At 38.1% G+C, this 12,908-nt stretch overlaps 1 protein-coding gene across 1 annotated transcript in view; it reads left to right on the top strand.

Annotated features, from left to right (window-relative positions):
* Positions 1-3,744: 3,744 nt before the first annotated feature.
* LOC113038411 (A disintegrin and metalloproteinase with thrombospondin motifs 2-like) overlaps positions 3,745-12,908 on the top strand; it is an 85,343-nt gene continuing 76,179 nt past the window's right edge. The window contains exons 1-2 of the mRNA XM_026195784.1: positions 3,745-3,909; positions 5,269-5,684. Of these exons, the coding sequence (XP_026051569.1) occupies positions 3,825-3,909; positions 5,269-5,684 (501 nt within the window). The 5' untranslated portion in view covers positions 3,745-3,824. The remainder of the gene's footprint in view (positions 3,910-5,268; positions 5,685-12,908) is intronic.

Here is a 12,908-nt window from a genome sequence, read left to right on the forward strand (position 1 = left end):
CCTTTTTTTTAATCTTGGCAGACCACTTTTAGTGCAGCGTGAACATTCTGCTAGGTATCTCCTTTTTTTTCCATGAAAGAAACAAATGGGAATAGGTAAATAATGAGTATTATTAAGGAAAACAATTGAAACTTTGAAACTTTGAAAAAGCAATTTACACTATTACATTTTAAATGGTTAACAATGTTAAAGTCAGCTTGTTTGTACTCCATAGTGTAAAGCTCTATGGGTCCCTGCATGCTATCATAAGTGCACAACATTCTTTAAAATACACCGAAGGCCTGTCATTGTACTTTCAGAGCCTTGACCTGACAGAGAGGATTGGAGAAGCAAAGGTGCTGACAGATAGATGGCACATGATCCATTTCCTCCTGCGCCACAGAGATGCATTAGATATTCTTGTTCCAAGAAACCAGCATCCAAACTCACCAGGTGATTTATTTCAATAATCCACTAATTTCATAACAGAGCAGAAAGAGTCTTCTCTAATGGCTGTGTGGTGCTGTAGAAGAATATTATGTAGGCTATGATGTAAAAAATACTATGACAGATTTTTAGTTATAAGAAATAGAAAGGGGAAAATTAAGAATGATTTCTACAAGATACCATTTTTCAATGAATCTTATTCTACCGTTTCCATGACAAGTGTGAATTGCTACTCATCTTCTCATTCTGAAATTGATTAATAGGAAATTAACATATTATTTATTTTACTTCTGAAATGATAAAAAAAATCAATGGGTTAGACTTTGGCTGGTTAGTTTTGGCAGTTGCCCTGCTATTAGATGTTGTATGTACACAATTAGGCGAGCAAAAAGCCTTTTTCTTAATTTACGGCCATGTAAAGTAGCCATTGTTACCCTTTTCAAATATTTAATTATATTAATGCTTTCTTAGTTCCTACATCTCTTAAAATTGTGAATCTCAATCATGTTTCTGTATATATTAGGGTTGTCAGTTTAACGCGTACTTAATTAGTTATAAAAGAAGAAATAACGCGATTAAAATATTTTAATGCACCGGGTCCCCCAGACCTGCACGTCATCTTATATTTCACACAGTTGACAAATATAATGCAGGGCAACAACTCCATAAATGAAGTTATGCCCTAAAAGTCAAAAGTCTACTGTTATGTCTATAGCCAAATTTAGTTTGCGATTTAATTTACAGTACACTGTAATTAGGTGAATCATTTTAATCGACTGAAAGCCCTAATATACATATATATCTCCACCCACTTCCCTTCCCAATATATATATATTCTTTTTGCATTTGTCACACTTGAATGATTCAGATCAAACAAATGTTAATATTACACAAAGATAGCCCAAGTGAATATAAAATGCAGTTTCAAATTAACAAGTTCATTTATTGAGGGGAAAAAAGCGGTCCAAACCTACCTGACCCTACATGAAAAAGTAATTGCCCCCTAAATCTAATAACTGGTTGAGCCACCCTTTGCAGCAAAAAATGCAATAAAGCATTTTCGATAACTGGCAATGAGTTTTTCACGTTCGATGTGGATAAATTTGGCCCACTCGTCTTTGCGGAATTGTTTTAATTAAGCCACATTGGAGGGTTTTCAAGCATGAGAGGACTGTTTAAGGTCATGCCACAGCATCTCAATTGTATTATGTCCGGTCTTTGACTTGGGCAGTCCAAAACCTTTTTTTTTTTTTCTTGAGCCATTCAGAGATGGACTTGCTGGTGTGTTTGAGATCATTGTTCTGCTGCATAACCCCAGTGAGCTTGAGCTTGAGATCACAAACTGACAGCCGGACGTTCTCCTTCAGGATTTTCTGCAGAATTCATGGTTCCATCAATTAAGTCATCCAGGTCCTGAAGCTGGAAAGCAGCCCCAAACCATTACACTACTACCACCATGTTTGACTGTTGGTATGATGTTCTTTATGAAATGCTGTGTTGGTTTTACACCAAATGTAACGGGCACAAACCTTCCAAAAAGTTAAACTTTTGTTTTATCAGTCCACAGAATATTTGCCCAAAAGTCTTGGAGATAATCAAAATATATTTTGGCAAATGCAAGTCAAGCCTTTGTGTTCTTTTTGGTCAACAGTGGCTTTTCTTTTGCCTTGGAACTCTCCCATGGATTTCTTTTGTGCCCTGTCTCTTTCTTACTGTTGAATCATGAACACTGACCTTAACTGAGGCAAGTGAGGCCTGCACTTCTTCAGATGTTGTTCTGGGTTCTTTTATGACCTCCTGGATTAGTCTTTGTTGTGCTCTTGGAGTAATTTTGGTAGGCCGGCCACTCCTGGGAAGGTTCACCACTGTTCCAAGTTTTCTCCATTTGTGGATAATGGCTCTGACCCTGGTTTGCTGGAGTCCCAAAACCTTAAAAACCTTTATTACCCTTTCCAGACTGATACATGTAAACTATTTTGTTTTTCACCTATTCTTGAATTTCTTGAGATCGCGGCATGATGTTCTGCTCTTTAAGCATGCTTCACTTTGACAGACAGGTTCTATTTAAGTGATTTCTTGATTCAACAGTTCTGGCAGTAATCAGGCCTGAGTGTGGCTAGTGAAATTTAATTTGAATTTAACATTTCTAAAATAGTGGGGTTAATCACAGTTCTTTCATGATTTAACAGGAGGGGTTAATTCATTTTTCACATAGGGCCAGGTAGGTTTGGACAGCTTTTTTCCCATATGAAATCATCATTTAATAACTGCATTTTATTTACTTGCATTATCTTTGTGTAATATTAAGATTTATGTGATGATCTGAATCTTTTAAGTGTGACAAGTAATAAAAAATAAAAAATAAAAAAACTTTTTATGGCACTGTAAATTTAGGCTATATGTATAGGTTATTTATGTTATTTTTTTAACCTAATCAGAATAACCCAACTGCATTTTGACTGAGATGAATTGGAATGCACAATGAAAAAACATAATTTTTGAAAGTGAAAAAAAATTAATAATAATGGAGTTATCGGATTTTGCAAACGAACTCTTCATATACAGCCCGTTTCTGTCGCCGTAAAATGGTCAATATGAAACGTTATCGGTATGGTTTGTTTATGCCTTTATGTAAGCTACATTTAAATGCATATGTATAATATTATTATTAGTTGTAGTAGTAGTGGCAGTAGTAATAGTATTACTATTTTTATGATTATTTAAAGTATTTTCTGTCAATTATGTTGCATGACTGGTCATGTGATGTAAACATGGTGGTGCCCGTGAGGGGGCGACCCTCACCTGTAGATTAGAAACGCCGGGCTGTTCTGAAATCTTGTAGACTGATATGGATGCCTTCTAGTATGAGTATACAGACATTCATTTCTTTGTGTTTATATTTTAGAGAAAAAACGCCCCCCCCCCCTTATATGTTCTTCAACTCGTATTTCTACTGTGTATTAGGCCTACATGTTGCATTACATGCGTCTATAGAACTTATTAAACTTTCTAGAGAATAATAAAAAAATAAAAAAAAAAACGAAAAAAAAAATAAAATAAATACATTTCCTTGATTCTGACTCTGAAGAGTGAGTTTAGCACTTTTTATATAGGAGTGCATCACAGGAACCTTAAGACTGGTGTTCACTTTTTGTGTTGATGGTAAGAACTATTACGCTGGTGGTCTCTGTTGTCATGAGATGATCTGCATTTGCGCTTACTGTGGACTATAGAGGAGGAGAGGGGGCTGGACAGGGACACATCTTCCCCAGTGCACTTTGCAGTCAGTCAGGAAGGGGAGGGGGGAAAGAGGGGGCAGGGTTCGCTGCTGGATCGCTTATCTGAGATCTCAAAGTCCGCCTTTCGCCCGTGCGCTCTCCCCTCTCCGCGGACCTGCCATGGATGTTACTCCTGGATGTGCATTCTTCATTATTTTCCTTCACTTTCAGCACGCGAATACTCTTTACATCGCCAACAGTATAGGTACGTGGAGATGTTGTTATTGTCAGTTCTGATCACGGTTACTTTATGCAGGAGATGCAGGAGAATCTTCAGCGTTATGAAGCAGCAACTCAGTTTCTCGGTTTCATCAACTTGTACTTTCATAGAGATGCATGAGTTTTGAGAGAAAAATCATTTTATTGTCAGCGACGTTTTCTCTGAAACTGAGTGTGTGGAAGTTTTCATGGCATCTAAACTGAAAGATCTCTAACTTTTGTCACAGTAAAAAGAACGTCATGATACAGTATATACAGAAGCTACATTATATTATATTTACGAATTTAGCGTTGATTGTGAAACTCAAAGGAAGCGCAGAATCCACGCGACCTGTCAATAATGTAAAACAGCTGATGGAGCTTGTGCCTCCTGCTTGAAATAACTGTCGCAAAATGCCGACATTAATGTCATGATGAGTACACAGGAGAGTAAATTATACAGAAGAACCATTCACATTATTTATTTACTGTCAAATTAGAAAAGACCAATCATAGTGTTGACTTCACTGTAAGCTGCTCTTTCCTGATGAAGTGAAGGACACATAGGATGCACAAACAGAGCAGCCAAATGTGTTTCTGCTTCTCTCATCAGCATGTTAGGAATGCATGACACATTGTCTGGGAGAATAGGGTAAGATATGTCTTAATCTAAAAATACAATTTACAGTTCTTGTCCTGTGACCATATAGATAGTGTTTTTTTTTCTCTCTAACAAGAATTTATTAAATGTAAGTCATTTTAAATGTATTTTAATTATTGTCTGATTAATGATTGTCTTAGAACAATCAAAATGTGACTCTGTAATTATTATTATTATCTTAAATAACTAATGTTTCACTTTTAATGTTTTCATTGCAATTCAGATTGATCAGGCATTTACCTAACTTGCCTGTTGACATGACAAGGGGCAGCTTGTATCACCCCCTTTAAAAAAATAAATGAATACAAATGTTCTGTCCGTATGATAAAGGTGATAGAAAATATTGTGAAATATAGCCAAATATATTAGTTTTGCACCTCTTATTTCTCCTTGCCTAGAGGACAATTTAAGCAAAAGTTGACACAACTTACCCCCATCTGTTCAATGCAATGTTTCTATAGATTTTCCTTTTAATAAGAAATGCCTTTACATCATTAACTTTTTAAAGCTGTCATTTTAAATATCGGCTGTGTTTAGACAGCTGTACTGTCTGCACATTGCAAGCCTTGTAGTTGATTTAGAGATTGGTGGAGTTTTGACCGATTCTGGAAGCTTATGTTGTGCACTGTGAAATCTGTTGACTTTGTGTTTGCATGTGTGCGCGTGCACATTTGAATGTGTGTAACTGTATGTATGCCCCTGCAGATTCCCTGCAGCATGTCTTGAGGGAGTACGGGCTAGTGAGGCCGATGAGCGTGGATGCAGACGGACGCTTTCTCTCCCACGCCGTCTCTGCCAGCCGGTTGAGTGGGCAGGGGTCCCACCGGCGCAGGAGGAGGCAGGCCAACCAGCATGGAGAGACCAATGAGGAGACAAACTCAGAGCAGGACCACCTGAGGCACAAGGAGACACTCTTTTATAATGTCACTGTTTTTGGACAGGAGTTTCACCTTCGCCTCAGGCTAAATTCCAGGCTAGTGGCCCCTGGAGCCAAAGTGGAGTGGCTTGAGGACGATAACCAAATGCACTCTGAGCCCTTGTTGCCCAGTGACTGTTTATATGTGGGTTACGTTACCAATGTGCAGGATACATCAGTGGCTCTCAGCAATTGCAATGGCCTGGTAAGTTATTTGCTGTCTTATATAAAGCATCACTGCATGGTGTTTATCCAGTGTAATGTGGGTTAATGATATGATGGTAATTTTTTTTTAAATATATATATATATATATATAAAATGTAGTTCAATATATATAAAGATTCCTGTTCTTAGCTGACAGGAGTGGTACTCAGTGTGGTCTTCTGCTGCTGTATCCCATCTGCTTCAGGGCTGCGACGTGTTGTGCGTTCAGAGATGGTATTCTACATACCTTGGCTGTAACGAGTGATTATTTGAGTTAATGTTGCCTTTCTAGCATATTTAACCTATTCTCCTCTGTCCTCTGTCATCAACAAGGCATTTTCGTCCACACAACTGCCGCTCACTGGATATTTTTTCTTTTTCGGACCATTCTCTGTAAACCCTACAGATGGTTGTGCGTGAAAATCCCAGTAGATCAGCAGTTTTTGAAATACTCAGATCAACGCGTCTGGCCCCAAAAACCATTCCACGTTCAAAGTCACTTAAATCCTCTTTCTTCCCCATTCTGATGCTCATTTTGAACTTTAGCAAGTCGTCTTCACCACATCTAGATTCCTACATGGATTGAGATGCTGCCATGTGATTGGCTGATTAGCAATTTGTGTTACCAAGCAATTGAACAGGTATACGTAATAAAGTGGCTGGTGAGTGTGTGTGTGTGTGTGTGTGTGTGTGTGTGTGTGTATATATATATATATATATATATATATATATATATATATATATATATATATATATATATATAAAGAGAGAGAGAGAGAGAAAAAAACACACAAATACATGCATATATTTAAAAATAAATTTAACATAACATGTAAATCTATGTTAATATTTAAAAAATATATACCAGGGATCCTCAAATCTGTTTCCTGCAGAGTTTAGATCTAACCCTAATAAAAAACACACCTGAGCATGCTAATCAATGCCAATCAATGTCTTTGGGAACATTAGAAAATCACAGGCCGGTGACTTTGATCAGGGTTGGAGCTTAAGGCCGGGCATACACTGTGCTATTTTCATCCGATTTTGAGCCGAATTCTGATTCGTGCGACTCTTCTTCGGGTCGTGCCGAATTTCAGCATTTTCGTGCGTCGTTTGTCGTGCAGTGTTCGTGCAGTGTACAAGGGGAAACGAGAGGCGATAAGCCTCTCCCGACCAGCAATCGGTTGGTAGGATGGCTTTCTGACATGTCAGAAATTTTGGTCGCATCTCATGAGGTATCGCACTATTGAAGCAGGGCTACGAACCGATTTTCCGCGTTTCCCTCACTGCACGTGCGTGAAACCATGGTGACACCTGACACAGCGTGGACTGAAGTGATGGAGGGATAACTTGTGGAGTTATGGCAAAGAAAAATAAAAATAAAAGAGGGGAAAAAACGCCTGCTTACCTCCAGTTCGCGTTGCAAAATGGATTGACCATATTGGCCATGTCTTCCCAGCCACCTGCGCGTCTAGATACTCCGACGCCTTTTTTTTTTTTTGGATGTTTCAGCACATATAATTGTGCTTTGCGCATATCACCAAAGCAGTGCGTTTATCCCGGGAAAGCATGTTTATTCTGAAACAGCCACAAACATCCGGGTTCTGAGGCATCCTACGTGTTGATTCGGTTGATTCCTCACGTATAGTGTGAGCAGTCAAATCGCAACTCGACGATCGGACCGTACAGTGAGCGCACAGAAATCGTGAATTTCAATATTTTATCCAGAATACAACATAGATGACATATCAAATGTTTAAACTGAGAAAAAATTATATTTTAAGGACAAAATAAGTTCATGGCATCAACACATCTCAAAAAAGTTGGTACAAGGCCATGTTTACCACTGTGTTTATAACAGTCTGCAAATGTCTGGGGACTGAGGAGACAAGTTGCTCAAGTTTAGGAATAGGAATGTTGTCCCATTCTTGTCTAATACAGGCTTCTAGCTGCTCAACTGTCTTAGGTTTTCTTTGTCACATCTTCCTCTTTATGATGCGCCAAATGTTTTCTATGGGTGAAAGATCTGGACTGCAGGCTGGCCATTTCAGTACCCGGATCCTTCTTCTATGCAGCCTTAATGTTGTAATTGATGTAGTATGTGGTCTGGCATTGTCATGTTGGAAAATGCAAGGTCTTCCCTGAAAGAGATGACATCTGGATGGGAGCATATGTTGTTCTAGAACTTGGATATACCTTTCAGCATTGATGGTGCCTTTCCACACGCACTCATGCAACCCAATACCATCAGAGATGCAGTCTTCTGAACTGAGCGCTGATAACAACTTGGGTTGTCCTTGTCCTCTTTAGTCCAGATGACATGGCGTCCCAGTTTTCCAAAAAGAACTTCAAATTTTGATTCGTCTGACCAGAGAACAGTTTTCCACTTTGCCACAGTACATTTTAAAAGAGTCTTGGCCCAGGAAAACGGCTGCACGCCTGCACTTTACATAATAAATATACACAGTACACACACGTATATAAAGTTAGGGCTGTTAAATTCAGACACTTTTGGAATAGAGTTCAATTCCAATTCATGGTTCAGGAATCGACGGGATTAAATTCCAAGAATCAATTCCTCACTGTTGTTTTCAATTCTTTTTCAGTGATTCTTTTTTTTAGATTGAAAGAACCTAATCTCATCATGACTGCAGGATATAGGTCATAGAAAGTATCATTCTCATAATAAAAAGCTTTATTTGTAAAAAAAAATTATGATACATAAATTGTAATTTTGTCTGCTTTGCCTGTGAAATTAGTCATAGCCCACAGTTCAGCAGGGACACTGTACACTGAAACAAAATATCCAGAAAAATCAGTCAATCAGATGCGCTCTCTGCTTTTTCTTTTAGAATGAACATTGTCTGATATACATTTTTTTTTCTTTTTTTTAAAGATTCTTTTAGATGGGAATAAGATCAAGAACCTCAGTCACGCCATCATCTATTCTGTTGTGCAGAGCTCAAAACCCCTGAATCGCCTCGAAATAGAGGAATTTCTTATTTTTGGAATCAATTCCCAGACCTATTTAAAGGCCTGCCTGAGGGTCAAGACTTGGTTTTAGGGATCAGGTTATAACTGAGGAAAGGTTAGGTTTAGGGTAAGGGTTTGGGTGAGGCACTTCGTTCTGTTGGGTAGGATTAGGGTATGGAAAAAGAGACTGCATTGTGGATGTCCTCACAAAGTATATATAGTCAAACACTTTTTAAATATTGCATAATTTGACCTTTTTAGGGTCAGTTCAGGTTGTAAAATATCATGTTATGTGACACCTCAAATAAATTAGCTTATTATAAATTAGTTTATGAATATATTTTATTATCAAGATATTTGCACAAAAAGCTTTTCTTAAAATAATGATGAAGATAATACTAGCATGTAGTGAAGAAAAATATGTATTTTTTATATGATGGTTACATGACATTGCATTTTTAGACATATCTAAAATTTCATTGAAAATGTCAATTTATTGAAACTAATATGAATACAAAGAATGCATTTCTAAGGACTTGTATATATATATTTGCCTTTATCATGGACATTCATGGCTCATGTACAAACAGAACACTGTGTTAAGTAGAAACTTCAGTATAGTAATGTTTCAGATCAGTGGTATGCTGTCTTAACTGCAGTGTTGAAAGGCGATTTAGCAACTTGCTATTGGATGTAAGAACTGCTTTTTTATTGGATGTCCACCAGAGGTCCTTCCTACCGGGATTCTGTGCATGCTTGAGTGCTGACTGGCATGGTTTAGACTATTGAAAGAAGGCTTCCTGTGACATCCCAAAAAACACTGCACATGTGTGCTGTACATTGTGTTACCAAATAAAATCACAGAGGGAAGACTTAAGTTTTAGTTACTATTCTACACCATCAAACAGTTCTCCTCACAAATCGCCCTTAAAAACAGCTATTCAGCCATGGCAGTTATCCATGAATTAGAGATCGACATAGATATTATTCATGTGTTTATATCTTGGATGAAATTGAAAGAATTCTCATGCCCTTTGGTGGTTTGAATGTGGTAGAGATGGGTTGAAAAGTGATGCTTTATCCAAACGCAGTTCAGCTTAGGTTCTTAAAGGAGTCATCGAATGCCCGTTTTCCAAGTTGATATGATCATTTAGGGTCTTAATGAAAAGTCTGTAACATAGTTTGGTTAAAACTTCTCACTGGTAGTTTAGAAAACACCTTTTCACTCTGTTAAAACAGCTCTTTTCAGGGCAAGCCGTTTTGTTGTATTTTCCTTTAAATGTTAATGAGCTCTGCTGACCCCTCCCCTTTCTTCCGAGCCATTCTCAGAGAAACTTGCTAATTAGCACATTATTTAGAAAGGTGATTTGCAAAGATTCATTTACACTCACTTCTTCTGGAGATGAAGCTGGATCACGAATGATTTGCGCGTACAGAGACACATTTAGGTAGATCGGGGTGCATTCCCTTCAAAAACAAAGCTAATCCAGCTTTGTTTTTGAAGGTAATGCACCCCCAATTTGACAACATTGTCTGAGCTGCTGAAAACACATCTACTGACACATGTACTCTACTAACACAATCTACTGTCTTCAGCAGCTCTTTAATTTGGGCTACTTTAACACTGTTTTAACACTGTTGGGCTAGTTTTGGGCTTGTTTTGAGTAGGGATTGGGGTGGGTTTTCTTGTGGAAACCTGGCAACCCTGGGCTCAGATGTCAGGAGTACTACTGCTATGTTCATTAAAACATCCAACAACAGAACACCTCAATCACTTAGGAGCCTTTCTTGTCTACATCTGCTCCGGCTGTGAAACAATGGCGGACTGATGACACTCACTCAGGGCGGGTCTAAGGTAAAACGCCAGTCCCGTCCTTGCTAAAAACGCTACTGTCAAACTATAATGGGAAGAGCATGTCTGTGTGACGTCACACAGAAGGGTAAAGATTTTAGTAGATAAAAAAAAAAAAAAAACACTCGGTGGATTTTTATCATTATAGGGTGCCAACGCTCTGCCAACACACATTTGTAAAAGTGCATGTAGCATCCGATGGCGCCTTTAAAGGGTCACATTCACATTCAGATGATTGAATCATATTCAGATGATTGAAATGGCCAGATGTTGAAGTTCGTGCTCCAATTGTTTTATATTTAGCATCCGATGATTGCTTTAAACATGGCAATGTTACAGACTGTCTCTCATCTAAGAACACAAAATATCTGTCATAAATTGTTTTACATCAGTTGTGCAATTTGAGGGACCAGTCATCATTTTTTGATTTGGAAGTGTGCTAAAGCCCCATTTTTGACTTCACAATAAAACTACCCAAAGACATGCACTTGCTTTAAGCTAAAAATTCAAGTTTTTGTGATTCAAAAGAGATAAGGTATATTTTTTACAGTGAAAAATGTGTGGGGTCCAATGTTGTTTTGGACCCTATTTACAGTGTACTGAATTATTTGTTGAAGTAACTAAATGTATTAGTAATTTCTAAAAGATACGTAGATAAAATAACAACAATAATAATAATAGTAATCCAAATTAAAGTTTACTTTAATTGTATTGACAAAAACATTTTACAATATTGAAGAAAACAGGTAATACACGTTTGAAACATAAATTCTGCCAGTGTTTACTCTCCCTTATTTTTGGGTGAAATATCCCTTTAAGGAGTTAATGGACACTGGACATGGAAAATCTTGAAATGAACTTGCTTTGAGAATAGAGGAAACAGCTTATTTCTGTTGCTTTTAAGCCTCAGCCTCAGTGATGGATACACTAGCCCTCCACTGTCTGTACTTGTAACTTTGTGGCGTTCCTCACGCAGAGGGTGCTACATTTCTGCGCCTGGAGCACGTGGAGTTTAGAGCATGTCTGGGCAGCATCTGAAAACACTCTGGAGTGACCTCACAAGTACAAGCCCCTGCTCCACCGTCACTGCAGGCTAAGAGGCGGGGTAACAGTAGCCCCGCAGTGAACTCAGACACGTACAGCACCACAGGAGAGCAGGGCCTGGCTTTTAGTCGATGTAGAGTGGATTTCTGGATTATTCCTTTGACCCACAGGGTTGTCACTCCAGAGACGGAATCTGAAGGGAAACAGTCACCTTTTTATTTTCCTCATAAAAGAATAAAATTAATTTAATGTTTTATTTGGGGTGAACTTCCCTTCCCTTAAGCGAAACGCAATCTAATTCAGCAGATCCGCTTTCCGATCCGTTTTGTTCTTTTTGCGCATTCAGGGGCGATTTCACTAAAGTTTTGCCAATTTTGCATTCGTTGTTTCAGCACAAAAACTTTGTTTACAAAGCTAAGCAGTATTTGGCATGTGTGGTAAACACTGTGCTCTTATTGCAAGAGAAAAGCAGCCGATAAACTGAATTTTATTAATAAACAATGTCACTATGACCATTTTTCATTGAACATGGCAGAGCAATTCTGCAAAAACTACTAAAAAATAGTTCAAAAACTACATAAACAGTCAAATGGTATAGTCAAGCACATGCCGTCATATGAAAGAGTCGATTCAGGTATCTGAATCACAGTTGTAAAGTTGTAAAGTTCCAGCATTGTTGAATTGTAATGTTGAAGTATTGCTGAAGTTGAATTGTAAAGTTCCAGTAAACTATAGGGCCTTTCATACCGCTTTAGTCCCAGAAGTAAATGTACAGTACCAAAATACTGTGATGATTTTGCGCGAACTATTTCCCAGTACGTAATATGTATACGTAAATCGATTGAAAGAACGGAAAGGAGGATTACGAATCTCCAACGACAACTGGCAGTGCTACATTGCTATAAGTGCCTGCACTTCAGCATCCGTATATTTATCGCTGTTCATCATTAGCTAATTTGGTTCTTGAAAAAGGTTGTCCGGTACTAAAATCGCACCCAGTTCCTGCGGTGTGAAAAAAGTGGTTAGTTCCACAATTAGTTCTGGTACTATGAAAAGGTTCCTGTGGTGTGGACGCCCTTATGTCAGATTGCAGTAGTAGTCTGCTGTATACTCCACAACCAAGCTGCAGGATAGGGAACATGCATCATTAAAATCGTAAAACATTCTGCAGTAAATTGGATTTGCATAAGTCCTTTATCAACTCAAGTGTTAAATCCATGCCAATAGTAAATAAGTGCAACTACATGAAACTCTCAATATAAGACAAAGCATTTCTCATTCTCAATGACACTTTCAAATGTGTCCACACTACCTAACTGTTTTGATGCAGACTGCATATTCAGTTCCATTCATAT

The sequence above is a fragment of the Carassius auratus genome, chromosome 21 (assembly GCF_003368295.1).
Source record: "Carassius auratus strain Wakin chromosome 21, ASM336829v1, whole genome shotgun sequence".
Taxonomy (NCBI): domain Eukaryota; kingdom Metazoa; phylum Chordata; class Actinopteri; order Cypriniformes; family Cyprinidae; genus Carassius; species Carassius auratus.